The 26012-nt window shown below is 46.9% G+C and overlaps 1 protein-coding gene across 2 annotated transcripts in view; it reads left to right on the top strand.

The window, feature by feature from the left end:
* The first annotated feature begins 650 nt into the window (after positions 1-650).
* DPYSL2 (dihydropyrimidinase like 2) overlaps positions 651-26012 on the top strand; it is a 47712-nt gene continuing 22350 nt past the window's right edge. Inside the window, exons 1-4 of one of the 2 annotated variants that reach the window (XM_082072499.1) lie at positions 651-876; positions 1379-1742; positions 13307-13395; positions 14662-14846. In XM_082072499.1, the coding sequence (XP_081928625.1) occupies positions 1395-1742; positions 13307-13395; positions 14662-14846 (622 nt within the window). In that variant the 5' untranslated portion in view covers positions 651-876; positions 1379-1394. Of the gene's footprint in view, positions 877-1378; positions 1743-9892; positions 10257-13306; positions 13396-14661; positions 14847-26012 lie in introns of those variants that run through there. The other variant, XM_082072498.1, reaches the window with a different exon arrangement.

Below are 26012 nucleotides of genomic sequence, written 5' to 3'. Positions count from 1 at the left end.
GAGCAGGAGGGTGTGTTAGAGCACAGCAGCTCTTGCAAGGACCTGCCTGGTGGAAAAGGGGGGGGGTCGGGGTGGGGTATGAGTGCCTGGATGTGGCTCTGACCCCCCGGGTTGGCTCTGACCCCCCGGGTTGGCTCTGTCACCCCCAGGCTGGGTGCTGGGTGGTGCTGAAGGGACAGCGCCGGCTCCTCTGTCCCATCCTGGGGGGTCCTGGTTCCGGCTCCTCTGTCCCAACCCGGGGGGTCCCGGTTCTGGCTCCTCCATCCCAACCCCAGAGGCTCCCCCGGCCCCCCAGCCCTCGCTGTCTGTCCCCTTGTCTCATCTGCTGTAAGCACGGGGAAGAGCGGAGAGACGAGGGGCTGCTGCTCTGTCTCCTCCTCTCCAAACCCGCATCCAGCCGGAGCCGCCTTTGGCTGCCTCCCCTGGTCCCCCGCAGGGAGAGACTGGGGGCTTCTGGCATTGCACAGACTTAATTGACTAGCAAGGTCACTAATTTCGGCTCCTGGAGGTAAGTCCTGGTTAACGGCTCATTTTCCACTCTCCCTTGGTTCCCACACCCCTCTCCCATCTGTCTCTCTTTCTCATTCTCTCTCCAGTGCCATCAATCAGCCCTTTTCCCCCCTGAAGAAGGTATACCCGAGTCACAGCACCAGCGATGCCCCAAACCCCAGAAACATGAGTCAGCATTTTGCCACCCACTCGCCCCACTAACCCAACCGCGATCTCATCTGCTCTCCGCCCTCCGTCTCTGCTGCTTGGAGAAAAGTGAGGAACAATAGCATTCCCAGAGCACTCCCTGACTCCACCATTGCGGGGCTAGGGGGGGAAGGATCCTTTCTCCCCTGCCTTCGGAACACGCCTCCAGAGCAGCCGGAGGTGAGGAGGGTGCTCGGTGCCCATCAGCCTCTCTGCAACTTGTAGCAATAGCAGCACGCTGGGGAAGGGGAGGGGGGAAAGGGTGTGTGTGATGGGGGCTGTTGCTCCAACCTGATCGAGTCCATTTGCCAATTCACCACTCGCATCACTTCCGGATCAGTCCTCAGTTTCTGCTGCAGAGTGAGGATTTTTTTTTTCCTCTCCTTTTCCCTCCCTCCCCATCTGGATGCTGGGAACTTGAAACCTCCTCCCTTGATTGCAGCAGGATCTGCCCCAACCTTCCCTCAACTTTGCACTGCATCAAAGAAAACAGAGCGAGCCACAGGCTATATTGTACCGATGGGGGCAGGGGCTTTGCCAGGCACAGCCCTTTGCAATTGATGTTGCCGTATCTCTAGGACCCAGAGCAATCTCTCTCTTTCTTTTTTTTCCTCTCTCTTTTTGTGTGTGTGTGAGTGTGTGAAGGGTCCTCCTGGTTACCGCTGTTATTTTCCCTTAGCAGGGAGACCACACAAGCCATGGCTGAAAGGAAGCAGTCTGGCCAGCAAGGCGAGGAAGAAGTGCCAGCCTTCTTCAAAAACCTGGGCTCGGGCAGTCCCAAACCCCGGCAGAAATTCTGTGGCATGTTCTGCCCGGTGGAAGGCTCCCTGGAGAACAAGACCATCGACTTCGACTCCCTCTCAGTGGGCCGCGGATCTAACAAAGTCGTGGCAAAGCAGAAGGATGTTGCCCACCTGGGTCCGGATGCTCAATCCGTCTATTCCAGGCAGAGCGCAAAGGGAGGGGAACCATCTGTTGATTTCGGGAGAAAGGTGGAGATCAGGACTGCCACTGGGAAGGAGGCGCTGCAGAATCTGAATGACAAGGTGGGTGCATATATGTGTGTGCGTCTGAGAGATCCAGCGTGAACAGGCTGCAGAAGGGATGTATCCTTTCCGCCCAGCAGTTTCTTGCTTTTATGTCACTTGCATGTGTGTGGCAGCCAGTGTCTTCCTCTAAGAAGCAGCATCTCTCCTAGAGCCTTCTTGCCAGACCTCTGGTGTTATCCGCGTGCTCTCTGCAGGTGTGTGTATTTGCACAGGGAGGGCAGAAGAAGAAAGGAGCCCCTGCACCCACAAACACCCTCCCTTTCCCCACCCTGCTTTCCTATTTGGTGATAGAGACAGACTTTTTTGTTTCTTAGACGATTCCCCCCAGCACAACGGTAGCAAAATGCCCCACCCAGCTCGTGAATGCAGCTCACGGGAACAGAAATGCAATTGTTAGCAAAAGAGCATCAATGAGCCTCCACCTACAGGGATCAAATCCCTGCAGGCTTCTTCCAAGAGAAACTCCTACCCCCTCCTCCCAGGGGAAGACGGACCAGAGTGCCCTGGGAGCTGTATTAATACCAATTTGGATCAAGGCCTTTGGCTACAGGGGGAATTTTTGCCTCAGGAAGGTCTAGGACTTTCATAGAAATGTAGCATTCTCTTAGAAACCCACTGAACTGCTCCCAGTCTTATAAGCTGTTTACTCTCTGTATATGTCAGGGTATAATAAAGCCTATCCTCAAAACCCATTCAACCCATAGGTCTCGCTGACCACGCACATTTACTTTCCTCGATAGATTTAGGCAAACTTTATTCACATCTGAGCCATGAAATGCTCTGGTGCTTGTCTGACAATGCTGACTCCTGTGTGTAGGCTGGAAGAGCAGAAATGAGTGAAGCACCAGCCAGCAAACTGATAAACTTCTAGGATACTGGGAAGGAGTTCCTGCGAGCGATCCCCCAGTGAGTGTACAGAGCAATCCTTGCTTCTGGAAGCTGTTTCTAGGATGTGCCTCCTGATTTTTACTAGTGGTACGGATTGCATATACGAGGCAGAAGTCTGCCTGGAATTTATAATATGGGCTTACTCACTACTTTCTCCTTCTTTGAGAAATGTAAAATATTACTAGGAGTGTTACTGGGGGCTGATCCTCCCCAAATCAGACCTTATTCAGGTTTTTCCTACCACAGTAACCTAAGAGCTCCATCCAGCCATACTTACATTTGAGAACAACTGCTGCTTATGGTGAGAACACAAAGGTAGGCCCTGATTTTCAGAAGCGCTTTGCACCAACCTTTAATTAGGAGTGGGATATGCTCCACGCTGCTTCAAACCTCCTTTGCCAAACCCAAACAAAAGTTTGCCACTACAAATGCCTGTGGTTTGATTTGACCGTGTTGAAGTGCCTGCTAATTGAGTAACGTTCTGTGATTTATTAGTCTTGTTGGACTAACTAAGGTGCATCTCAAGAGTAAAGAGCACACAGCTTTTCAGCTTGGGGAGGCAAAGGCTTTGCAATTCAAGACATTTTCTGGACTAATTTCAGACACTGTGCTGTGGTGATGTCCTGCAGAACACGAGTATAAATGGGTGACATGGTAATTCTGAAAAGATGAATTATTTTGTGATTGAAGGGTACCAATATAATAAAAAAACATAAGTACAATATGGTGAAAAATCAGAAGTCCACACTGAATATGAATCACATTTTTGAAAAGGTGTTGTTTTTCATTCTGTTTTTCAAGGTTGTTGTATAAATGTTAACTGAGGGTATGAAATAATGGGATAGTGCAAACCATTTGAGTTATTTCTCATTAGCTTTCCATAACACTGGTGCCAATGGATTGTGTTGTAAGGGGTTGTGAGCATTTCGGTAAGTGCAGCCTTTTATTATAAATGTCTTGCTATGGATTGGCACTTTATTGCGGGAGCATTTCAGCTTTGATGGTTTTCCGGCTGACTGCGTCTATAGCTTGGATCAATGGTTAGATCCTCAGCAGGTGAAAGTGGCTTTACTTTAGTGTAGTTAATAGAAATGCATTTGTGATGATAATCAAAGCTCAATGTATTCTTTAAAGAAAAGGCAAAGAAAAAGAATGTTGCAGGAAGTGGCATTGAAATAATTCCAGGTAGGAGTTAAAAGGCTTCTGATGTTTTGCAACTGAATTTGGCCCATTATTTTCAAACCTCTGCCTTAATAACACATCTGAAATAGGTTCTCCCTGGATAGACTGTACCCTGTTTCCATGTGAGAGGAATCTAAATTATAGTGCGAAGGAAAAGTATGCTAATTTACGTGATCTTGAATTTATAAGTTGCATAAATTATTTCACGATAGGCCAGAAGTCTTGCTGCTGCTTTTTCTTTAGCTGGAGGCTGACAATAGATGCAATTTTTATCAGTAGGTGTAACAATATATAGCACGGTCCATACTCTGTTTCAGCAGCCAAATGACCATATCGTGAGCTGATGGGAATGGGTGCCCATCAACTGGAGCAATGGAGAGAGCTGGAAGTATTTTAGCCAGTGACTGACTCCAAAGTGCCTTTAAAACACTCGTCCTTTCTGTCACCGTATAGAAGGATCTTGTATTAATCTCCACTGAAATAATTAACAAAACTAGATGGACAAGCTCTTTTTTATTTTTCCGAGGTCTTCACTGTCCAGAGGATAAAAAAAGGCATGTAATTATTCCACATTAAATTGCAATATATTGTTCTGCAGGCAAAGATAAGGGTAATCAAATCTCTTTGTGTCTGTCCTGTCTAGGGTATTCTATAGGCATTTATCATGGCCTCGCTTTATTGCCTCTGGGCCATGCTGCCTCATAATTCAGGGTTAAGATCATCTCTAGAGGCACCAGGAAGGTTCTCTATCTCCATTTAAGCAGCTCTTTACAGCGAAGCCTCTGGAGGCAGCATGACCTATTCAACAGGTCTGCAACTCAGCAGATCTACGGCAAGCTCTGCTGCTTCCCAGCTGCCAGGCCTTGGAGAATTACATTTCCCATCTTCAACTTTGTCATCTTCCCTGTTTAGACTGTGAATTGCCTGGTCCTGGAGCTCCTTGTTGGATGTCTGAGCACGGCTTAGTGCTTGGAGGCCCTGACCTCCGCTGGGCCATCGCTGTGGACCGACAAGTTCAGTTCCCATTGCTATTCTTGCCATTGCTCCAGTGATTCAGGTGGTTCCCCCACCCGTGCAACAAGCACTCACCTTTATATACCTCTTTTGCATCCCTTAGAGACAATTCATGGGCCTTTGGAAGGCGCAGAGCACTAAGTGTGGACTACTGGTCTAGAACAACGGAGCTGGTCGATAGCTGAGAGCCCGATCCTTTGCCATGTAGGTTCTTGGGAAGGAACAGGGATTATAATATTAAGAAACAGTGCAAATCACTGAAAGTAGCCATTTCTTACACCCTACCCATGGTTTCTATGAGATGCTAAACTCTCTCCACTGGATGAAAGGGAGGAGCAATGACAAGGATGCCCAAATGTCCCTTGTCTGTGTTCCAGAAGTGCTGTGTTTGGCTGTAGTGAAGGTCACAGTGGAAGCTGTGAGCTGTTAAGAGAGGAGAGCAGGTTTTTGCTGTGTATTGTACAGCCCAGGACAGAGCAATCCCTGTCTAGAACCCTAAAGGGGGCTGTCTCTTTCCTGATAAAATGCCACGATAGTAAATTAACAGTGGAGCAGCAGCTTGGGCTTCTATAAGGACAGTTAAGATTGTGATGCACCTGAAATGGTCAGGACATTTCCTCTGAGAAACACACTGTAAGAGTAACAGTCTTCTTAGAAGGTTATTTCTGAATGTAATAAAGGTTTCCTGAGATTTTAAAGGAAATAAAATCAATTGGAAGGTTAATTTTAATTTGCAGATCAAATGGACATTTTTATCGACCTGTTTGTGCAGCTGGAAAGTCACTCTCGTCCTTCATGATCTCAGTGTGTGTTCAGAACTTAGGCTACTTCTCTGAGAACTTCAATGATATTACCTCCTCGCATTTGACCTCTATGGTCATTTCCATATAATGACACTTAATTTTCTCCTGTAAGATAATAAAACAAACCAAAGATGCCCTTTGGCATCTTTGTAATTTAATTTAATTTAATCTTTGTAATTTAATTTATAGTGATTAATAATGAATAGTTCTTTCATCACCTTTTGGGAAGGACAGATTAATTTCTTCTGCCATGTACCAGCTTGTATTTAATCCTCCCAACACTCCATAAGGTGCAGGGGCTCGCAGGATCCATGGGAAACTCAACTCATTGAGACTTGGAGCCGATGCAGCAATTGGCATGAGCAGAATCATGACAGAAATTCATCTCCGATACCTCTTTTCATTGCATTTTAAAATGTATATTTCCATTTGCAGGTTTTATAATTTCATAGCCAGATGTCCTTGTGGATAAACCTTGAAGAATTCAGTAGGAGTAAAATCAGTTGGGTGTCGTAGAAATTCTGCGGGGTCTGCTGCAATTACACTAAAATTCCCCAGAGAAAGAGACTATTTTAGTAGCTTCTTTCCCAACCATCCACTAACTCCACGGTGGGAATAAAATTCCTTGCTAAGTGCATTGTGGCAGTCCACAGAACCTGTGAAGTTACAATTCTGAGCTGATGGAAAAGGATTTCCACTGATGCCTGTGATGGTTTATTTTAGCACAGATTATCGCTGTACACAGATTCTCATATTCTTGTGCATTTTCCCTCTAGACCTTTCCGAAAGACAAATTTAGACGTAGACATCCCTTTAATGTGAAATGTGTTTCTGCTGCAAAGAGCCTGCACAAGATGTCCCAGAGCAGCTGGTACCCGCGCAGGAGCAGCTGACGGTCACTCTGTGTATCCCCTGGCCAGCTCTGCGTGCGTGCAAATATGGGTGTAGTTCTCAATTTTGTGCATTTCCTCCCATTCTGCCATTTGGGGAATGTCGTCAGGGCCCTGAGAAGTGCTGTTGTAGCATAATTGAAGATATTTCTGTTGTTTTGCTGTCCCTTTACCACCGTTGTGACTCGGCGGCTGCAGTCGGGCGCTGGGCTGGGCTGACCAGCCTGTCCTTCATCGCTTCTCTTCGTTAAAATTTGGCAAGGAAGCCTTGGCAGTGCTCGTTCTCTATAGCACCTTCTAATTTTAGCCGGCTGTGTGCATGACTTGACCTGTGGAAGACAAAGTGCATCGACACGATCTAGAAATCCCATCACTTCCCGCAATCCCTTGGCAGGTAACGGCACTGCTGGGGACAAACCTGCAAGGATTTAAGAAGCACGTTCAACTCGCTTCTTTTAACCTGTGACCTGACTCCTGCCCCTGAGTTGTCTTTCTTCATTTAACTTAGAGGGGGAATTTATACATAAACTGTAGCTTTACCAAGGGGATGAACCAGGTTTTGTAAAACAACCCAAACGTGCAGGTGTACATCTCAGTATTTTCTGGCTCTGTTCTTTCTTGTTCTCATCCCAACATTGTCCTTTAGCTTCAATAGCTCTTCTCCCTCCCTCCTGATCACCTCCCCTCATGTGTGTTTATACAGTAGATAATAGCCATTCCTTGCCTTTGTTTAGCTAGGCTAGATAAGCCAGTTTGCAACTACATTAATAATTTTTAAATTATTTATCTGGACAAGCTCTTAGCTCATCATTACAAGAAAAGAAAATCGGGCCATATTAGCGGTTGTTATAATGGAGCTACACCCGGGAGCTCAGTTCTGGCCCTTTGGGTACGCGCTAAATCATATGGAAGTTTTTAAAATTTGGTGCTGTGTGGATGTTGAATATTGAACAACCGTGTTTTTCAATCCTTTAATCTCTTCATTTGTTTTATTCTGTACTGCTCAGGTTCTTGCAACATGGTGATGGGAAGGAAAACTAAGTGTCATCTGAAGATCCGTTCTTACTTTCTGAACCTAGTCACTATCGGATTCAAGTTATGGAATGTATACCAAGTTCAAGAGCTGCTCTGAGTTAGGCCCATGTGCAGTAAGGATTGCCTTTAAAATATCTATTTTAAATAGCTATCTTTGAGCAGATGAGCATAGCTTTAGAAATGAGTGTGCTGATGACACCATCTCGTTAAAGGTGCTTCTATTTCTTCTATACCAACACTGCTGTTCCACAGCTTCGATGATAACGTGGAGAAATGACCTGAGCAAGGTCAGGGAGGCAAGTCAGTGTTGGAGATGGTTTTCCACACCCACGTTTGTCGTCTTTCCTCCTTAATTGTGTTGCTGTTGCCAGGGCAGGATCTTGAAATGCTGACTGGCCTAAGCACAGATCAGATCAGCCTGATGCTCTCCCAAACCCTTAGGCTGTGTTTGCTTCTTTGCCCTTTGGTAGCTCTAGGTGCTCTTTTACCTGGCAAGCAAAGGCAAGAAACTATTCAGATCTACAATTGAGCAGGAAAGCTGGCATTAAAGAGAAAAAAGGAACAGTTGCGCTGTCTAAATTTAGAAATCTGGTGTAGACGCTTTCTTCCATGTTCTGCGCAAAAATATGCTGAGGTTTCAAAACTTCTTCCAGAACAGATCAGAGAGGGGCAGGATAACTCGTTTAGTATTGTCTATTTTAATCATTAAATCAAAATAAAACCCTACAGGCTAACAAATTAATCATTTTGCTACTGTCATAATCAGCCACTTTTTCATTTGTTACTAATTGGATATTAACTGATTGGCATATTAATCACTTAAACGTTGCCTGATGCCCTACCTATACCCAGAAAAAGCTCTTCTGCTCTTTCCTTATAGCCTCCTGTGAACTAATGTACATAAAAGGTCCTGGTAGTCACCTGTTTGAACAGATGTTGCCTTTATAATGATTTCCTGCAGTAAAATACTGAAGGTTTGAATTTCTTAGGGGTTGGGCACGTTGCGTTTCATGGAACTACTTGGGTATGTAAATATCTCCCTATATTTTGTGATAGGAGAAGCTTGTAGTTGACTTTGTGTGACGCGGGATTCACTCGTGACTGAGAGAAGGAGGTAAGTGATTGCCAGTCGCTAATTGTCTGTTACAACCTTCAAGTGGAAGTGGACTTGTGGTATTTTGGGTTGTCCAAAAGCTGCCTTGTACCTTCCCCCAGAGCAACCGATGCGTAAGAGGAGCTGGTCTAAACAGATCATTTTGAACGGTTATCCACACTCTGGCCGTGAATCTCTGCATTGCACTGGTGCAAGCGCGCTCTAAATAACGAGGGAATATTTATGCCATTAATGCATTTCTTTCCTTGAAGTACCAGCTTATGGAGTTCAGGGACTGAGAAATTTAAGTCTCCAAGTGTGACTGAAGCATTGAACATGGAGTTTGCAACACTGGAGTGGTGAGAAATGGCCAGAGTGGCTGGAGGGGACAACCCTGTGGGCGTGTTGCTGATTCCACATTGCTCTAAAGCTTCAGGTCAGTGTCCGCAGGAGGGGGGCTTGACCCCGTGCTGCATTTTCAGGCCGAGGTGCGGGAGAAGGCGCGCAGAAGGCAGGGCAGACATGCTGGGAATGCCAAGGGCCGGGAGCGGCTTCAACCTGATTTTATTCCTTCCCCCCCACCCCATAATTTGCTAATGCTGCCGAACAGCTTTCTGCTCCGGTAGCGCCAGGAGGGGCGGGGTGGGACAAAGAAGATGGAGGGCGGCGAAGCGTTTTCCGACGCCCCGGCTCCCCGGGCAGCCTCCTCCCCTCCCCTGGGCGACACACGGGTGCCCGCAGCCCCCGCCGGGGCTCGTTTCGCAGCGCCCCGCAGGTGCTGGGCGGCGCCCTCCGCGTCCTCCCTTCCCACCGGTGCAGCAGCTCCGCTAACCCGCCGCTTTGCAGCAGCCTGGCCCGAGAGAAACGGGCGGGGAACGGGCGGCGGTTCGGGAACAACCGGGGGGGAAAAAAACCCGGGCGGGTGCGACGCGCCGTGGGCGGCGCCCGGTCCCTCCCGCCCTCGGGAGCGCGCACTGACGTCCCCCTTGCGCCACTTTGCATATCAGCCCCTTCCCCTCTCCCCATTGGGCGGCGGCCGCGTCTCATTTGCATCCCCGCCAGGCGCTCAGCCAATGGCACCCCGAGTTACGCGGCCCCCCCGCCGGGGGGAGGGACGGGAGCGGCCCGGGGCGCATGCGCCGCTGTGTCTGCCGCTGTTGCTGGCGGCGCTCGCCCCCCCGCCCCGTACGGCCGGGGCTGGGCTGGGCTGGGCTGGGTTTAGGCTTAGGCTGGGCTGCGCGGGGCTGGGCTCCGGGCAGAGGGAAGAAAGGGAAACGCGCAGGGGTGGCTGCTTCTCCTTTTCCTGCCATTGCGGAGAGCAGGGCTCGCCTCCCCGCCGCGCCCTCCCCGGCGGAGCCCCCCTTTGGCTGCCCCTCCTAGTGATCGCATTGATTTGGGCTTGGGGGATTTATTTATATTCTGGTTTATTATATTTTTTTTTTCCGGTGGAGGGGAGGTCGGGGAGCAGTTGCTGCACGGGAGACAATAGAGATACAGCAGCCGCCCGGCTTCTCTTAAAAAAAAAAATACATTATTATATAAATAAATTGGGGAGTGATTTCCCAAGATGTCTTATCAGGGGAAGAAAAATATTCCACGGATCACGGTGAGTGGAGTGCACGGGAATAAAAGCGGGGAAGGGGGCGGGGTGCGCGGGGATTAAGCCCTTTGTGTGCTGGGAGAGCGATGGCCGGGGGTTGTGGCAGGATAATAAGATCAGGGTCTAATGCGGCGCTTCCTGCGCTGCAGCGCGGCTGGACCCCCGGGGGGGGCACGGGGGGTGCGCGGTGCTTTAAGCGGGGCGAGGATCCGCGGGATGCTGCGCGGGTTCCAGCAGCATCGTTCGGGGAGCGGAGCGCGGTGTCACCCCCCCAACCCCCGCAGAGCAGCGGGGCCAGCGGTACCTCCGGCCGGGGGGGCTGGGGATGGAGCCCCCGCCGCCCTCCTGCCCCAGCCCGGGTTGGGGGGGGATCGGCCGGCCCCCCTGCCCGGCGGGCTGGGGATGGAGCAGCGTTTCCTTTTCTTCCCCGAGAAGCTTCTCGCAACGCGCACGTTTCATTCCCCGCTGCTCGATGCGATCCTGGGGGAAAAGGGAAGGAGCCGTTATATAAACCCCTCCCTTGATGTCGTTCTTGTGGGAGCCGATTTAGGGCAGGTATTGCAGATCCAAGGGTTCTAACTTTTCATTACGTAAGGCAAGATATTCGCATCTAACGGACTGTTACAGCCATCTATTATTAATTTTTTTGACACCGTTTTTCATTATTGGCAGCGGCTCCTTCTCTCAGCCCCACGGACACACCCATCCGAGTCCTTCCTCAGCCTCGGAGGCAGAAAAGTGAGCTCGGAAATGGAGCTTTGAGCTGTGCCATTTGTGCAGGAGCCGCTGGGCTGTACAGTTACGCTTTAAAAGATGTTTAGGAAATGCAGGGGGTGCACAAAATTGGTATGTGATAAATGGAGCATCCTCCTTTTTTTTGGCGGGGGGAATAGTTGCTCTCCAAGAGTCCAATGGTAGAGAGTTTAAAAAGATACCTACGATTTAATAACGATTCAGGTTACTGCTGAACCGCTGTCATGGGCCAAAAGTAGGATGACGCATTTTTCTTATGACTGAATGCTCTGATTTACGTTGTCTGCATCCAGTGTGATTCCCCTGTAAAGGAATAGAGAAAAATCAGTTCCTGGTCATATTTGCTGTTGTATAAACCCAGAATTGATCTACTGAGACGAATGCTTGAAGAAAAAGAATGATCAACATCTAGCTGTCCTGTTTTGTCTGCATTGGTAGGGTAAATAGATTCAGATTTAGTGGCAGGGCCCCGCACGGCCGCAAACTGTGTGTGCTTTTGTCTTCAAGGTGGTTGAAACCAGCAGAAGGATTCTCGAAACGTTCAGAGCATCATTAAAATGGTCCAGGCTGCATTTTTGTTGGTCACTATGTATATATATTTTTTTCTTCTCTCCCAATTGATGCCCAGTGCATTCAGACTTGGGCTGTCAGTGGCATCGATGGCCAAACTAGCGGATTTCGGTAGCCGGCGGCCTTTTTAATAGCACAAGGCGTCTGCACTAGAGGTGGCCATAAATACTGCAGTGTTTCTGGCCATGGTAAACACGTAGGACAGTTTGCTGTAGCGCCTGGCGTTGAAAGACATTCACGCCCCAAGTTAATTCATCCAGGCTTATTGGCATTCCCAGCAGATCCTAAATTTAAATCTTGGGGTTTTCTTTCTTTGTTTCTTAAATTGGTGGCGTTGTTCAGGGAAACTCTCCATTGCAGCAGGAGGAGGAAGGAGAAGGAAAAAAAGGAGGGGGAACGAGAGACACTTAACATCTCGTAGATCTTTAGCGGTTATATAAAAGATGGATATAACAGTATAAATCAGTGGCTGATGCAATTCATGGAGCTGTTTTAAGAGCTGTGTCAGCTTGTGTCAGTTGAGAATCTTCAGTTTGACTAGAAGCTCTTTGGGAAAACGCCTGATTCTGTTCTTTGGTTCGACCAGTGAAGCTCCAGCTGGAAATAAGGGCCCTGAGCATCACTCTTTCTGGCTTTTTTGTCTTTGCTGTAACTTCAAGGCATCACCAAGTTCAAGTCCTGCTTTCTGCCCCTTCTTGAAGGCGGCTCTTGGTTTCACCAGCCCTTGGCTGTGCTTTGTTCTCTTACAAAGACAATTTGGGGAGGGGGAAAGAGAATCAGAGTGAGTACAAGTGCAGACATAAGGGCCAAGGTGTATTTTAAACTGAATGCTGCATAAAATATGTGTGCTTTGCTTTAACTATGCATATCTGTAATGTAGGGAATGAAGGAACCGGAGGAACATAGCAGTCACTTTTAACTTCCAATCCAGAGGACTGCAGAGTGTGTTTCAATCACTTATGGCTACTGCAAAAAAAAAGATACATTTGATTTTTGGCCTCAAAATCTCACAAAAACAAGATGTAACCTGGTCTGCAATAAGAACACGTCGCCTGATAGCTGCCTTGTTATAATTACCGTTCTGTTCCTGCCAAAGTGTCTTCTAATTTGAGGAAATTTTAATAGCTGTTTTGAAATCCTTCTCTTAAGCTTCATTTGTAATACGTGCTAACTTCCATCTGATGATGCAGTAGTGCTCTGGAGAGGCAGTAGAAGTATCCACCGCATCAAAACATCGCTAAGTTGGACAAAATGAGTTTGTTTGTGTTGTGTAGCCCCTGGCAACAGACTTTTGCTCCATTTCCCTGACAGCAGTTGACTCACGCTTGGCCAAGTCGTGGCTCCAGCGCGTGGGCGCACGTAGGAAACTTTACATACGACCAAGGCAGAGAAAAATACAATTGCGGCTATTACGCATCCATCAAAGTATTATTGAATGCTTTTGTTGTAGGTGATGGTGGCGGACGGCAGGTATGAGTGAAGCTGCCGAGTAGACAAGCCCGCTGGATCCCGACTCCTGATCTTTTTGGATCATTAGCGTGATGAAAGGACTTGCAGATGAAATAAAGTATTTTATCTTTCCAGTTGAAAGCGCGGCGGTTGACTTGTGTTTTGACACGCGCTTCTGAATAATGCAGAGGTTGTTTCCGTCTCTTTTATCTCTGGAGTGACACTGCAGACTGTCAGCTTTCTCGCACAATAATGATGGGTTGTTGTGTCTTTCTTTCTTGCAGAGTGATCGCCTCTTGATCAAAGGTGGTAAAATAGTCAATGACGACCAGTCTTTCTATGCAGACATTTATATGGAAGATGGGTTGATAAAGTAAGTGGAACCTGCTACCGTGTTACGATTGGAAATGTGCAGAAAAGTCCTGCAGATTAGCAAGGAATAACTTGATCAGTGAGCTGTATTAGATTGCAATGACAAAATGAGTATTTCTTGTATATCCTGGTGTTTGATGGAGGAACTTCAGAAACAAGATGTTAAATTAGATTAACAAGTGGGCCAAAACCCCATTGTTAGTAAAGCGTAGGTCAAAGGAGGTACTTACATGTGCTTAATTTTAGCCATGTGAACAGCCCCATGCTGAGATGACACATGTATTTGAAGTTATCTGTGTTGTAACGTTTTACTGAGTCATGACTTAAGATACTTTGAATCCAGAGTTCAGCATTCTAATACAGTTAATGCTGGTCTAGGGTGGGAGGCTGGACTTAAGTGACCTCTTGAGGTCTCTTGCAGCACTGTCTGCTACGATTCTGTGATGCAAGGACCAATCTAAACCCCCTTAAAGTTAATAATGATTCTGTCATTTAAGGATTGGGGTTCACACCTCTTTCCAGCACTTTTTTGTGTTTTCAGTCCTGAAACACGTACTTCTGGCATGTTAAATATATTAAAGATTTCTTTGGAAAATTACTCTTAGGAAAAAATGAACAAGCCAGAGATTACAAACAAGGAATCTTCCTGTTCTGGCTAAACAGTCAGCACATGTGCTTTGTTAATCAAGGTTAAAAGTTAAAGGAGCCAGCCAAAGACAGCTCATTAATTGCAATGTGTCAGCCACTATTGCGCTTCTAAAAATACGCCTGTGAAGAGCTGGGCTGGACAGACCTTGGAGGGTCTCACCAGGAGTTTGGTGACCGTGATCTGCTTGGGTTTATATTTCTGCAGGGACTACGTAACATCTATGTATGAAAGTAGACAATAGAGAGGCAAAAAACGCTGTTAGTGTTGAACTGCCGCTTGGCACCCCCAGTCCAGTCCCAGTAACAAGGCTGTTTGCTGCATCCACCATCTGATGATCAGCCGGTCCCTTCTCCATCTGTCCGGCACCATGGCTCCTTCGTTTCCTTCCTCTTCAGCCTAATATTGCCCTGAAGCAATTGCACACTTTGCTGTTGATTGTGCTACTACTTCAAGGGGAAGCATAAAATATTACCAGCTATGTGCACTAATCCCATACATTGCTTTCTATGGAAAAAGAACACACTGGCCAGGTTAAATGGCACTAGGGCGTATGTTTACAGGCTGTTTGCCTTGTCTGTTGCTTGTGTCTGACTTGCTGTTTGAAACCCCTTTACCCAGGCAAATAGGAGAGAATCTGATCGTGCCAGGGGGAGTGAAAACTATTGAAGCCCACGGCAGGATGGTGATTCCGGGAGGCATTGACGTTCACACCCGCTTCCAGATGCCGGAGCAGGGGATGACATCTGCAGACGACTTCTTCCAAGGGACCAAGGCTGCGCTGGCTGGGGGCACCACCATGATCAGTAAGCTGCCTGGTTTTTCTCTTCCGAGAAAGCTTTTCTTTTCTCTTTCTCAGATAAGCACAGAAACTGTGGGCTGTGTAAGTCACACGACTGGTATTTTGGACCAGGTGCCAGCAGTGGGAGATTTCAGATGTCTGTCCAGGTTGCTGAGAAAAGCTTGTGCAGGGGTGGGAACAGGCACCCAGAAGCTTGGTGCCAGTGTACTGCGTGTCTTTGAAAACTGGGCCACTGAAACCGAAGGATTTGCGCATGCCCGCTTACGTGCGCAGCTTTAGCACCAGGGTTTTTATTAGCGTTGTTCTTTTTGTACTCACATCCTCTTTTGGAGGAAGAGAGAAATTGGGAAATGAAAATAATCTCAAAATAAAAAGGCAGACGGACAGACTGTTGTGCTGACACCAGGATTAGACACTCGTGGTGTTCCCCTCGGGCTCTAAAATGCCTCATGAATGACTTCCAGGCTATCTGTCCCCACTTATGTTGGCCACAAATGCTTGGCTTATCAGAGCCAGGACCTTAACATTCTGTGAGTCATTGTTGTTAACCTGGTTTGAGCTAGAGAAGTAAACCAAAAACCTCAGTTGCAGTGCAGCTGATCACATGTAAACTCTAACACAGCGTCCTGGAGTCTGTTGCCGCATATGGGAATCAAGGAGAAAGGTGTCAAGTGATACAGTCTCTGAGCATCTTACATTGTTTGATGTACAGCGAGGTGCTGCCATTTCACAGGAGGGGACTTAAGGTACAGAGAAATAAAAGAGCGTGGTTCAGAACAGGTACTGGTGTCTATTGTCCCATCCAGGGATATAAAGGGATCTTAGGCACAGCCAGGAATCGGCCTCAGTTCAAACCTGGTGCTTACGGACTGGAACATCCTCATCTCTTAGAGGCGGGTTCTGAGCTGGCTTTGAGCCCTGGTCTGGTGGACTCATTGACATGGAGGTTGGGACGAGGAGCCGGCGTTTCTGAAACAAATCTTTTTCTGGGTCTGGACCTTGCCAAGAGCTTGTGTCTGGCCTATGAACTTGGTCTAATGTTTCAAATAACCTGGGAAATTATCTTTCATCATGTTATCACTTTACAGTATGAAGATAACCTCACGCTTATAGAGAACGTAAGGTAGCTGTGGATGGTCTCGTCGTGCGTACTAATATCCAGTTTTGCTTCCAGTCTTGGCTTCAATTTAAATCAGTTTCACTGAAACAGTATTTTCAGCTTCAGTTCATTGACTTTGTTTCGCTGGTTGTTCCTTTGTTACTAGTGCACCTGGTTCACACTTGAATTAGCAGTTTGTTCTTGCTTGTTGTATTAGGTGAAAATAACATTCTTTGTCATCTGCGCTGAGCTTTTACCAGCATTATTTCCCACAATGACACTGTTCAAAACATTTTAAGCAGAGATTGCTAAGGTAATATTTTCTAAGGTGGCTTTTTACCATAGTTGCCCAACTCTACCTTGTACTTAGAGCTGCTTGGACCTCTTCGTATGTTTGTAGATGTACATCGCCTTTATGACTGTAGTATCTGAATATCCCACCAATGGTGTCCATAACACACCTTGGAGTTAGGAAAACTGGAGAGTCCCCCATTTTATAACGTCTCGTTCTACAGATGTGAAAAAGTGGTACAATGTAGATCATGACTGTGGACAAACCATGTAGAGGAGGCCGATGGCTCAACTTGACGTTACTGCCTTCCCGAGTGTCTCGTGTTAGGATAAAAATACACTCCCACCTTTGAACAAAAACCACTTTCCTAATGCACAGCAGCAAGAACAGTAATTAAACCACTTAGGATGATGGAGAAACGTTTCTGATGGGCGACTATTGGCAACTGAACGGTGGGAAGCAGGGGAAATAATCCAACTAGACTTCAAAGCTTTGGAGACTCTGCCCTGTGTCAGCTCAGCTGGTCTCTTCTTAGCAAAATTATAGCGTTTGCAAAGACGTTTTTCCACAAGGAAGCGTGCAAAACTGCCTCAGGAACATACGCTTGGTGGGTGGCCTTTGGATTTTCCCTGAGCAGGTGGGAGTTGTGGTTGATTGCAGCTTTTTTTTCTTTTATGATAAATAGGACAGTGTTTGGTGAACTAGATTAATAATATCTCTAACAAAACGCAGGCTGCAAATGACACAGGAATGTTTGTAACCGTATTTTTTAAATGCCTCCATTCTTCAGGCTTTTTTGGAAGAGCTCGCCTCGTGGATGGGAGCTTTGTGGAAATAAACCATGTTTCTTATCTGTGCTTTAAGTTTTGCATTATATATTTACAAATACCTTCATCTGTTTTTTTTTCTTTTATACATAGCCCTATTTGGGCTATGGTTTAGTTTGCTTCGTACTTCAGTTTGTTCTTATTTTCACGCAGGAGGGCACTTTAAGGCTGTTCGCTTTACAATCATTGTAGGGAAATATTTGGTTTATATACATTTTTCAGTGAAATTAAAACGAAAATCTTGCATAGGTTTCTATTGATTGTTGGTTTTATGAAAACAGTAGATGAAATCCTGGCTTTGGCAAAGTAATGGAGGGTTTTGCCATTGACCTCAGCAGTGCCAGGAATTCACCCTGCGTGTCTGCTTTGGTTTCAGTGAGCTTCATTTTCAGCTCAGCTCAAATTCAATGTTGTTCCTTTAATTCTCATGGCGAACCCATCCAAGGGAAGCACACAGGAGTTCAAGAATGTAACCTATTGTTTCCAAGCCCTGTTCTTCATTTATTTCCGTTCCTCTTTAAAGTAAATTCATGACTGCAGCATCAGAGAGAGGAGAATCCGGCTCTCAACTGGTACCAAATGCAGCAGCCCCTTTTCTGTGCGGGACTGATGATTTATCCCGGTGGGAAGCAGATGTGGCTCCAAGCCAGTGCTTCCCAGTTTATCCCCTGGCCAGCTGGAATGAGGGAGAGCGGCGATGATCTGAATTAGCCCCTTTTTGCTCTGCATCACCCACGTTCCGATACAGCTCTCCAATCCTTGCTTTCCCAAGCTTTCCTCTGGGTTCCTACACCCAGGAGTTAGGGCTGATTTCTTTTTCTAGCTACTTGTTCCTCGGAGGCCATCGGGACAGGAATTCCAGCTATGATCCTTCTGTCTCTACCTTCTCCAGTGCCAAAGGCAAGACTCCAGCTGCCTCTGCGGACGTATGACAAAAATGTGGTTGGTTTTGCAGGGCTGAGAGGTGAAATGAGGGGTTGTGATGTGATTGTTTTTCTGAAACGATCCATTCTCAGTCCCTACCTCAAAACAATATTAGTGTGGGCATGTCAGCCAAGGGCAGACAGCGCTGCACATGTTTGACGATAACATTGCTCTGGAAAAAACTTGGATTATCGCCCTTCTAAAACGTCGGAATGCGGTGTTTGGGCGTTAAGTTGAAGGGAGGATTCTGGGACGATCCGCGTAAGACTTTGGAGGAGAGAGGAGTATTAGATCGGCTCCAGTCTGTTCAGTGTAGCTTCCCTAAAATCCCCTGTACCCCACGGAAGGGGAACAGTCCTCCAGAGTTTTGGAAAAGGGCTTGGTGCGGAGTTGCCCTTTACAAGGGGCACTTTCTCACCTATGGAGCCACAGTGTTGTTGAGCTAAAGACGGCATTTTTGCGCCCCTGTTGCCCAGTTCGGGGCGCTCTGATGCCCTAGAACAGTCCCTGGAGCTATTAGAGAAGGAAGATGTCACTGCTAAGAACAGGGTGGTCTCTCCAAGTCTGGTGATGTTTTGGTCTCTTATTAACTGTGATGGGTGAAATCCCCATCAAAATCAATGGTAAAACTCCCCCTGATTTCATTAGAGGCAGGATTGCCTTTCTCTGCTCCTAACCCTTCAGAAAAGACAAAGCTAAGCTGTGTATATTAATATTTACTGGCTCTCTGATCCTCTAGCCTGTTTAATGTCCCAGTGAGAGCTGTGTCTGTCCAGACCAGCTCCCACACACATTTAACCCCCCTCCCAAAGACTCTGCGTCTTCCTGGCTCTCTGCTGTCCTGGAGTGAGATGGCTTATGGATATTGCCTGTGTTGACTCAGTTAACCACGGTTATAATCATAGAGAGAAATTACAGTGAGAGAAATTATAGCTCTTTGGTGACTTGGAAGCCAGCTGCCTTTTGAACTTGCCTAGCAGTTATCCTAATAACATGGAGAATGTACGCTGGGGATCTTGGGAGGTTCAGAAAATAAAAGGGAGCTTCCCATGGGCTGCAGTCTGCTTCTTAATGCTTTCCCTGCTATTAAAGAGCTCGTGTGCAGGCTGGCAGGGCTTTTTGGGAGTGCGTTAGCTGCTCGGCTATACTGATATTTGTCATGCGTTGACACCAGGTCTCCTAGATCATCCTGAAGATGGAAATGTTTCCAGTCTCCGTTTTTGAAGTAAGCACGTCTTGAGAAAATGAAGCTGCCCCAAAGGTGATCAGAGTCAAAACCAGCACAGCGTGAGCTTAGAGCGAGGTTTGGAAGGCCAGGCAGTGTTCTGGGGCACGGGGTGATATTTAGACCCAGCAGTGAAGACAACATCACATTCTACCCTACTGGGTGCTGCTATTTTGTATTCCAAGGTTTAGCCCTCTAAGTTAGCAAGAGTCTACATGGTGAGCAAAGGAGGAGGCTGGAAAGGGAGCCAAGAGAGGAGGTGACAGCACTGGTCACGCAGCAACTCGTGGTGGAGCTGGAAGGATAAACCCAAGCGTTGTGAGTCCCAGGGCGGTGACCACAGAGCTGCAGTGTCTCCCCAAGGCTCCGCGGCTGTGTGTACACAGCTCTGCATTGTTCCGCACACACCAGCCTGAACCTTGTTTCTTTTTGCACGCAGTAGCAGAGATGAAAGAGGAACTGTGCGGCTGGGCAGCGGCGCTTCAGAGCGCCCGCGCTGGGCTCTGGGGCTCCTTCCACTTCCTGGCAGCTGGCGGTGATGCTTCTGCAGCAAAGAGATGTTTAATTCTCTAGAAATGTAATAAAAACGTCCACTTGCTTGTATAAAAGATGATAGGTGATTTATATGGGTAACAGCTTCCTTGAGCTGTGTTCTGAAGATAATGACATTACCACACGGGAGTGCCGAGTCCCTCCGGCCCTTTCTTTCCTCTCCCCAGCTCCCCTCGGTGCCTTTTATACCCCGTCTCTCTTCAGCCTCCGCACCGATTCACGCTACATCTTGTTCGCTTCACTGACTCCCAGCTTCCTGCTGATGTGTTTGTTGCTTTCATTCAGAGCGGGCTTAAAATCCTTAATGAGAAAGTCGGTCCGTAAACAGAGATGGGCACTCCCCCGTTGTGAGCGACTCTTCTCAAGCTTTTAAACCCCTCTAAGTCCATTAGGAATCTCTCCCCGCGGTGGTGTCTGCAGCTACCGCGGGGACGGCAGCGCTTCCAGCCGTCCCCGCGATGCCGACGTTGTGCTGGACGGGATCCCCGCTATTGTTCTGATGGCGTTTCCAAAGGGGTCTCCTTGGAAGCGAAGGCAGCGGATCTGCCAAGCCCTCCGTGTCTCTTGCCAGTTCGCACAGAAGGAAACAGCTGTTCCGTCCTCAGCGCATGTTGTGTGTTATTGTGTGCGTTGTATTTTAATTTTTCCCCTTTGGGCTGCAACTATTGTTTCTCGGCCCTTTGCTGCTGAGACAAGAGGCTCCTGTGAGGAACAGATGAGGAGCTGCGTAGCTTTGCCCGAGGTGATGCAGGAGGCCGGTGGTGTGATGGTGTCTTTAACCCTGGCTGTCAGATATTCAGGCTAATAACTGCTTACCAGATGGACCATCTTTCCTCCTTAGTGCTGAAAGGTGGATTCCGCAGCGTCTGGTTTTGGGCTGGAGTCTTGTGAAATCACTGCAGTCCACTTGTTGTAAGTCAGTAGATTTTTTTTCCCTATTTTCCCATCTTCTGCCTTCCCCAGAGCTGCTCTGCATCCCGGCCCTCGCTCTTCTGCCCCTTTGGCAACACTGATTGTTTTAAAGAGCAGGTGAGCGAGGCCCTTGCTCCGTTTGTTTTGCCCCACTCTCCTCTGGACCTGTTACTGGGAGGAAGGAGCGGATGGAGCCTGGGGACTCTGATTTAGTTGTGAACAAATGGACGTTGAAGCGGCAACACCACTGACAGAGCAGCCGTCTTCCTGCAGATGTGACTGACCTAGATTTTTCCATGCATCCAAAAAGAGGGATTTGGCACCCGCTCAGGAGAAATAAGCAATGTTGTCAGCTCAGGCAATAGCACTTAATCCCTCTTGTTCCATGTAATGGTTGGGATCAGTAGTGCTGCTTTCCCACTGAATGGAGGAGAGTTCATGTTCTTTTGTTTGAAGAGCTGCTTTTAAATGCTTTTCTTGCTTTCATGTGTCCAATACTATTATCCCCAATCCCCTGCCTTATGGATGACACACAGAAGTAGAGAGCTAACAGCTATCACCAATATGTTGTGTTTTCCCTAGCCCCTTACATCAATGGAAAATGCATGGGATGCTTTCAAGTGTGCAGATATAAAAGTTGGTTCCTCCAGCTCAAACCTGTCTGCTCTAGATTGGAAAGCACTCTAACAAATAAAATACGATTATCAAGCTCTGTTAATGTAATATCGCTTGCTGCCTGTGATGGGTTTTCAGGGCATGTGTGTTAAGTCTTGCTAGATAACCTGTCTTAATCACCTTCAAGTTGAGACAAGGTCTTAAAAGAACCAGCAGGAAATGGTGCCTGCAGCTCTTTTCTTGGCTTGTTTTTCTGGGCATGGATTTTTCCTTCCTACCAGTGTTCAGTCGCTTGGCTTCTTTTACCTCCCCATGAGCCTGACTCAGCAAAACCTTCCTTGTCAGACAGGAGCTCTTAAGTTTCCGTGCTGGGACTTAGCTTTGCGTGTCAGGGGAAGGAAGCAAGTGATGCCTGAAAGAAGCGATGGCTAAAACGAAGGCAGCGTTTCCCGCTCTGGATTCGGGTGAGTGCCGTCTGTTGGCGTCTGGGGTCAGTGGAGTCTTTTTCATCTTTCCCTCTGCCACTGTGCCTTCAGTTCATAGATCCCATCTGTTTCTTAGAAACCGGATTGTTTTTTAATCTTTCTGGTGAGAGGGAGAAGTGTTGAAGGAATACCAATTAGCCCCTCCTGTCTAGCGTACTTTAATCATGCTTTTAAATTGCCAGTTGTTACCAGCTTGGGGCTGTGGCTGCATCTTTGCACAACCCCAACTCCCATTGGAAGGAATGCAGTGATGCACTTCAGAATTGCAGCTTCGTGAAACTCTTTTCTTCCCTTGATACACAACAGTTAGTGTCAGGACTACCTCTGTCATTTAATTTCTCCGTGCTAGTTGCTAGCTGCCCATAATGGGGGGCGACTTTGTTGCTGAGGGTTTGCGAGCTTTAATTTGAGTTAGTTAAGTTCACCTAGACCCTCATAAGTGAAACATGGGATGCCACCGATGCTGGTCCCTGCAGCTCATGATGCTCTAGTTACTACCAGGACAGGAATACAAGGAAAACCCCTTTGTGATGGAGGAAGAGGTGAGCCCTGTATGTCTAAAATTATTTTGGCTTCCTGCATCCTAAAAGCAACAGGAGGAACCATTAGACTTTAGCATGCAAATGCTAACTGGGAGATCTCTCGGTGAATTTTCCAAGCCCATCAAAAAGGGCCGTGCTTTGCAAGTTTCCCTTCCTGACCGCTTGCAGGGCAGATTTTCGCCAGATTGCTTTGCTCCTGGAAGCAGTTACATATGTGCAGTGTGTGTATTTTTGGAATCTGGGGGACTCTGTGTTGTTTTACATATGAATGAAGTTCCCTGGCACAGCCTGCAGGCAATGTGAGCTGGTACAGGAGTTCTTGAGAACCATCCTGTATTATTGCACAGTGCTGCGTTTGTACAGAGGAAAAGGAGGAGGAAAGTTCCCAAAGCATCGCACAGCAAGAGATAATGTAACCCAATATTGCATCAAAAATCTCATTCCAGAAATACCTGTTAGTTAACGATACCGCCCCAATGGACTTTTCTTTATTTTGGATAAGATTTCTCAGGATTTGTATCAGTGTTTGAAGAGTTCAGCTACTGATGGGGTACAAAGGGCTTTTCAGACTGATGTGCAGAGACTCCTTACCCACTGGGAACTGGAAAAGCTTTGTAAAGTCTTTGTAAAAGGTGATGTCTTGTATGTACGAGTCTTCCTAAGCAGTTCCTGGGTTGGAAGAGCCCCAGGCTTAGTGTCCATCTTTGGGTTGGCCAAATCAAGTGATGCCCAGCAGCGCATCCTTTTCTCCCTCAGACGTGGTGCTTTGTGGAGGTCTCATGGACCTGAGGAGATACCAGAGACGCTCGAGACGCTGGACCAGGGCTCTTTCAGACCTGGAGGAAGGAAATTCAGCACCAGGGGTTGTGTCACAGAATTCTTATTTAAACTCATCCAGTTAGGACCTGCTACAGGTTATTATTACAGCAATCTCAATAGCTGTTTTTGCAGGCAATATTAGCCTTACAAAGTTGATAGAAAACTAGAAGTGTCAGTGTAGTCAGAAAATGGCCATGTGCTGCTTGATCTCCGTCCTGCAATAGGTTTGTTAGAAAATAGGATTTGCTGCACCTTCACATCAGATCCCACCACAGTTTTCTCTGTGGACACGTGCACATTCGGGTCGGGATCAGTCCTTGCTTCCTCGTCTGTAGTTCTGTCTGACAGCTGTCAAAGCCAGTGGTTTAACTGAGAGCAGAATGGGGGCTCTTAGAGTCTTAGCAGAGTGGAAGTGAGATGATGGTGATTGATGGAAACCTCGGCCTCAAAGCGTCTGGTCCTTGTCCAGCGAGGGGAGATGGTTATATGGCAAATACCCAGATTAAAAATTCATCTTTCTGGTCCTGAAAACATAAAACCCTCCCAGAACCATCACAAATTCCCGTTGTAAAAGTTCCCGTTCAGCAGTTCTGTTCTTGTTCATCTCCAACTCCCCCCTGAGACGACCATGGACAACAAAGTGAGGCCGAGAGGCCCAAGTCTGGTCTTGGCGACAATGATGCAAATCTAGAATTGTTCCAGCTTCCCGGCTGGTGGAAAAAGCCTGACAGGCAGGGGACATCTCCACTGACCTGAGAGGGACACAACTGCCTTACGGCGCTTCATCTTTCGGCCTCTTGTTTCTGATCAAACTTTTGCCCCTTGGATGTGGTGTTGTAGTTGTGTTTTGCTTTGACTCGAAATCCATGGCTACGAGTTGAGATTTTTCCCAGTCCCATTCCCTCAAGGTTTACAGGTCAATTTATATGGAAGTCTTTGAAGTCCTGTGTACTTTCCTCGCGGGCTTCAAGTGTGGAGTAAGCCGAAAAGGAAGAATAAATCTTGGAATCACTTAAATATGTCTCTTTTGAACTTGGCTCCTACCTCCTCCATCATGGTGACCTCCTGAGACACAAGCGTAGCTTGGATGTACAATAAACCTGTTCTGTAAAGAAATTGAGCCTCTTTTGATCTGATCTAAATATGTAGTTGTTCCAGCTGTTGAAGTGGGTTATTAATTAATTTGGACATACAGATCCCTATTCTTTACATTTGTGTCCAGCTGGCATGAACTTATTAATCGTATTTTGGATCTAATCAGCTCAGAAGACAAGTGAAATATCTGTATGACATCAGTGAGGGAATAACAGAGCATTGCAGGCTGCAAATGTAATCAGTGGAGCATGGATGTGGCTAATTCTTCTGAGCCTGGTCCAACTTCTGATTCTCTGCACGGAGTCCAATAAGCTGGGTCTAAACTGACAGAAAACAACATGCGGCGTCGTTCAGCCTTTTCTTCCCTTGGTTTGGCAGACGCAGACAAGCGAACAGTCCTTGCGTAGTTGTATTAGTGCTGTAAATACTGTTCTGTGCAAAATGTTGTTACCCTTCAGAATAATCTCTTTATTTCGGGATCTTGGAGGAGAAACACAAACAATGATAAAACAATGTGGGAATGAGACTGTTAAGAAAATTCTTCATTTGACTTTCCGTTACCTTCAAGTGTATCAGCTCAGGTATGTCAGATACATGAAGCGGTGACCTTAAAAGCCATCTTGTCGTTATCCTTTCTTGTCCTAGATCAAAAACACGACCTGGAGTGTGGTTTAGAGGAAGAACGGGCTATGAAATCAGAACGTGGGAGGTGTGAGGCTCTTCTAGGTGACTCGATTGGGGATTTTTGAGGTCAGAAGAGTTGCCGAGGTCTCTTTCTTGCCTAAGTTGCTGCAGAGCCGGTGAGCCAGCAGTTGTGGTTCAATACTCAAGCAGAAATCTTGTTGCTGGAAGGCTTGACTTTGACAAAACTTTGTTACTGGGCAAGGCAGCTTTTGGTAGTTTAATTTCTTCACATGTAAAAGGGTCATGATGATATATAACCAATAGTAAAAGGGATTTTACTAGCTGAGAGTTTGAAAGTTCTGGATGAAATAAGGTCTGTGATTATGGGATTATCTGCTGTGAAACTTCTTGGGTGAGTTAAAGGCCTGACTTTCAGTTCACGTATATCGACTTTATTCCACTCGTTTTCCCAGCATCACTCCCAGTTCACACCAGTGCCCAGAGAATCCTGCAGCCATAGACCAGCAGCAGCTCCAGACTTCTAAGCAGGGAGCTGTGCAATTAGCAGGGCTGAATTTAATTACAACCTTTCAATAAAATGGCTTGTGACAGAATGTACAACTCAATAAATTCACCAGATTTCATCACATGCAGTTGCTGTGAAGATTAAGTAGTATGAAAAAGGCAGATGTGTTTATAGTGATCAAGCTGCTATTTAAAGTTTGGGGTAGGAGAAATCTGCCTGCTAGCAGTTAAGCCAAAACGTTAAGGATTTTCACCTTATAAACTCCTCTTAAACAATAGGCACATTTAATGCTCGTAGGAGCAGGAAATAATGTGTAAAACTGCAGTTTATGATAGCAACTGGAACCCTTCATCCATGGTTTTATTACATACACAATTTTGGTAACATCTGACCCTAATTCACGTTTATATTGCCCATATCAAACCGTTTTTCTCCTTCCTGCTAGTGGTGTTCATCAGCTGAAGAGCAAGAAGAAATTCATGCTTCAGACAATACGTAATTAAACCTGTACAGGGGAAAGCTGGAACCGAGGGCTATTTCTAGCAAAGCCAGGAAGGGCTTTAACAAGGCAGAGCCTGCTCAGAGGAGGCAGGATGCGAAAGAGCAAAAAATGGAACATGCCACAATACCAGG

This window comes from Streptopelia decaocto (genome assembly GCF_964273445.1).
Source record: "Streptopelia decaocto genome assembly, chromosome: 25".
In the NCBI taxonomy this organism is placed as follows: domain Eukaryota; kingdom Metazoa; phylum Chordata; class Aves; order Columbiformes; family Columbidae; genus Streptopelia; species Streptopelia decaocto.
The sequence above is the reverse complement of the archived record's forward strand: the minus strand, read 5'-3'. Positions and strand labels throughout refer to the sequence as shown.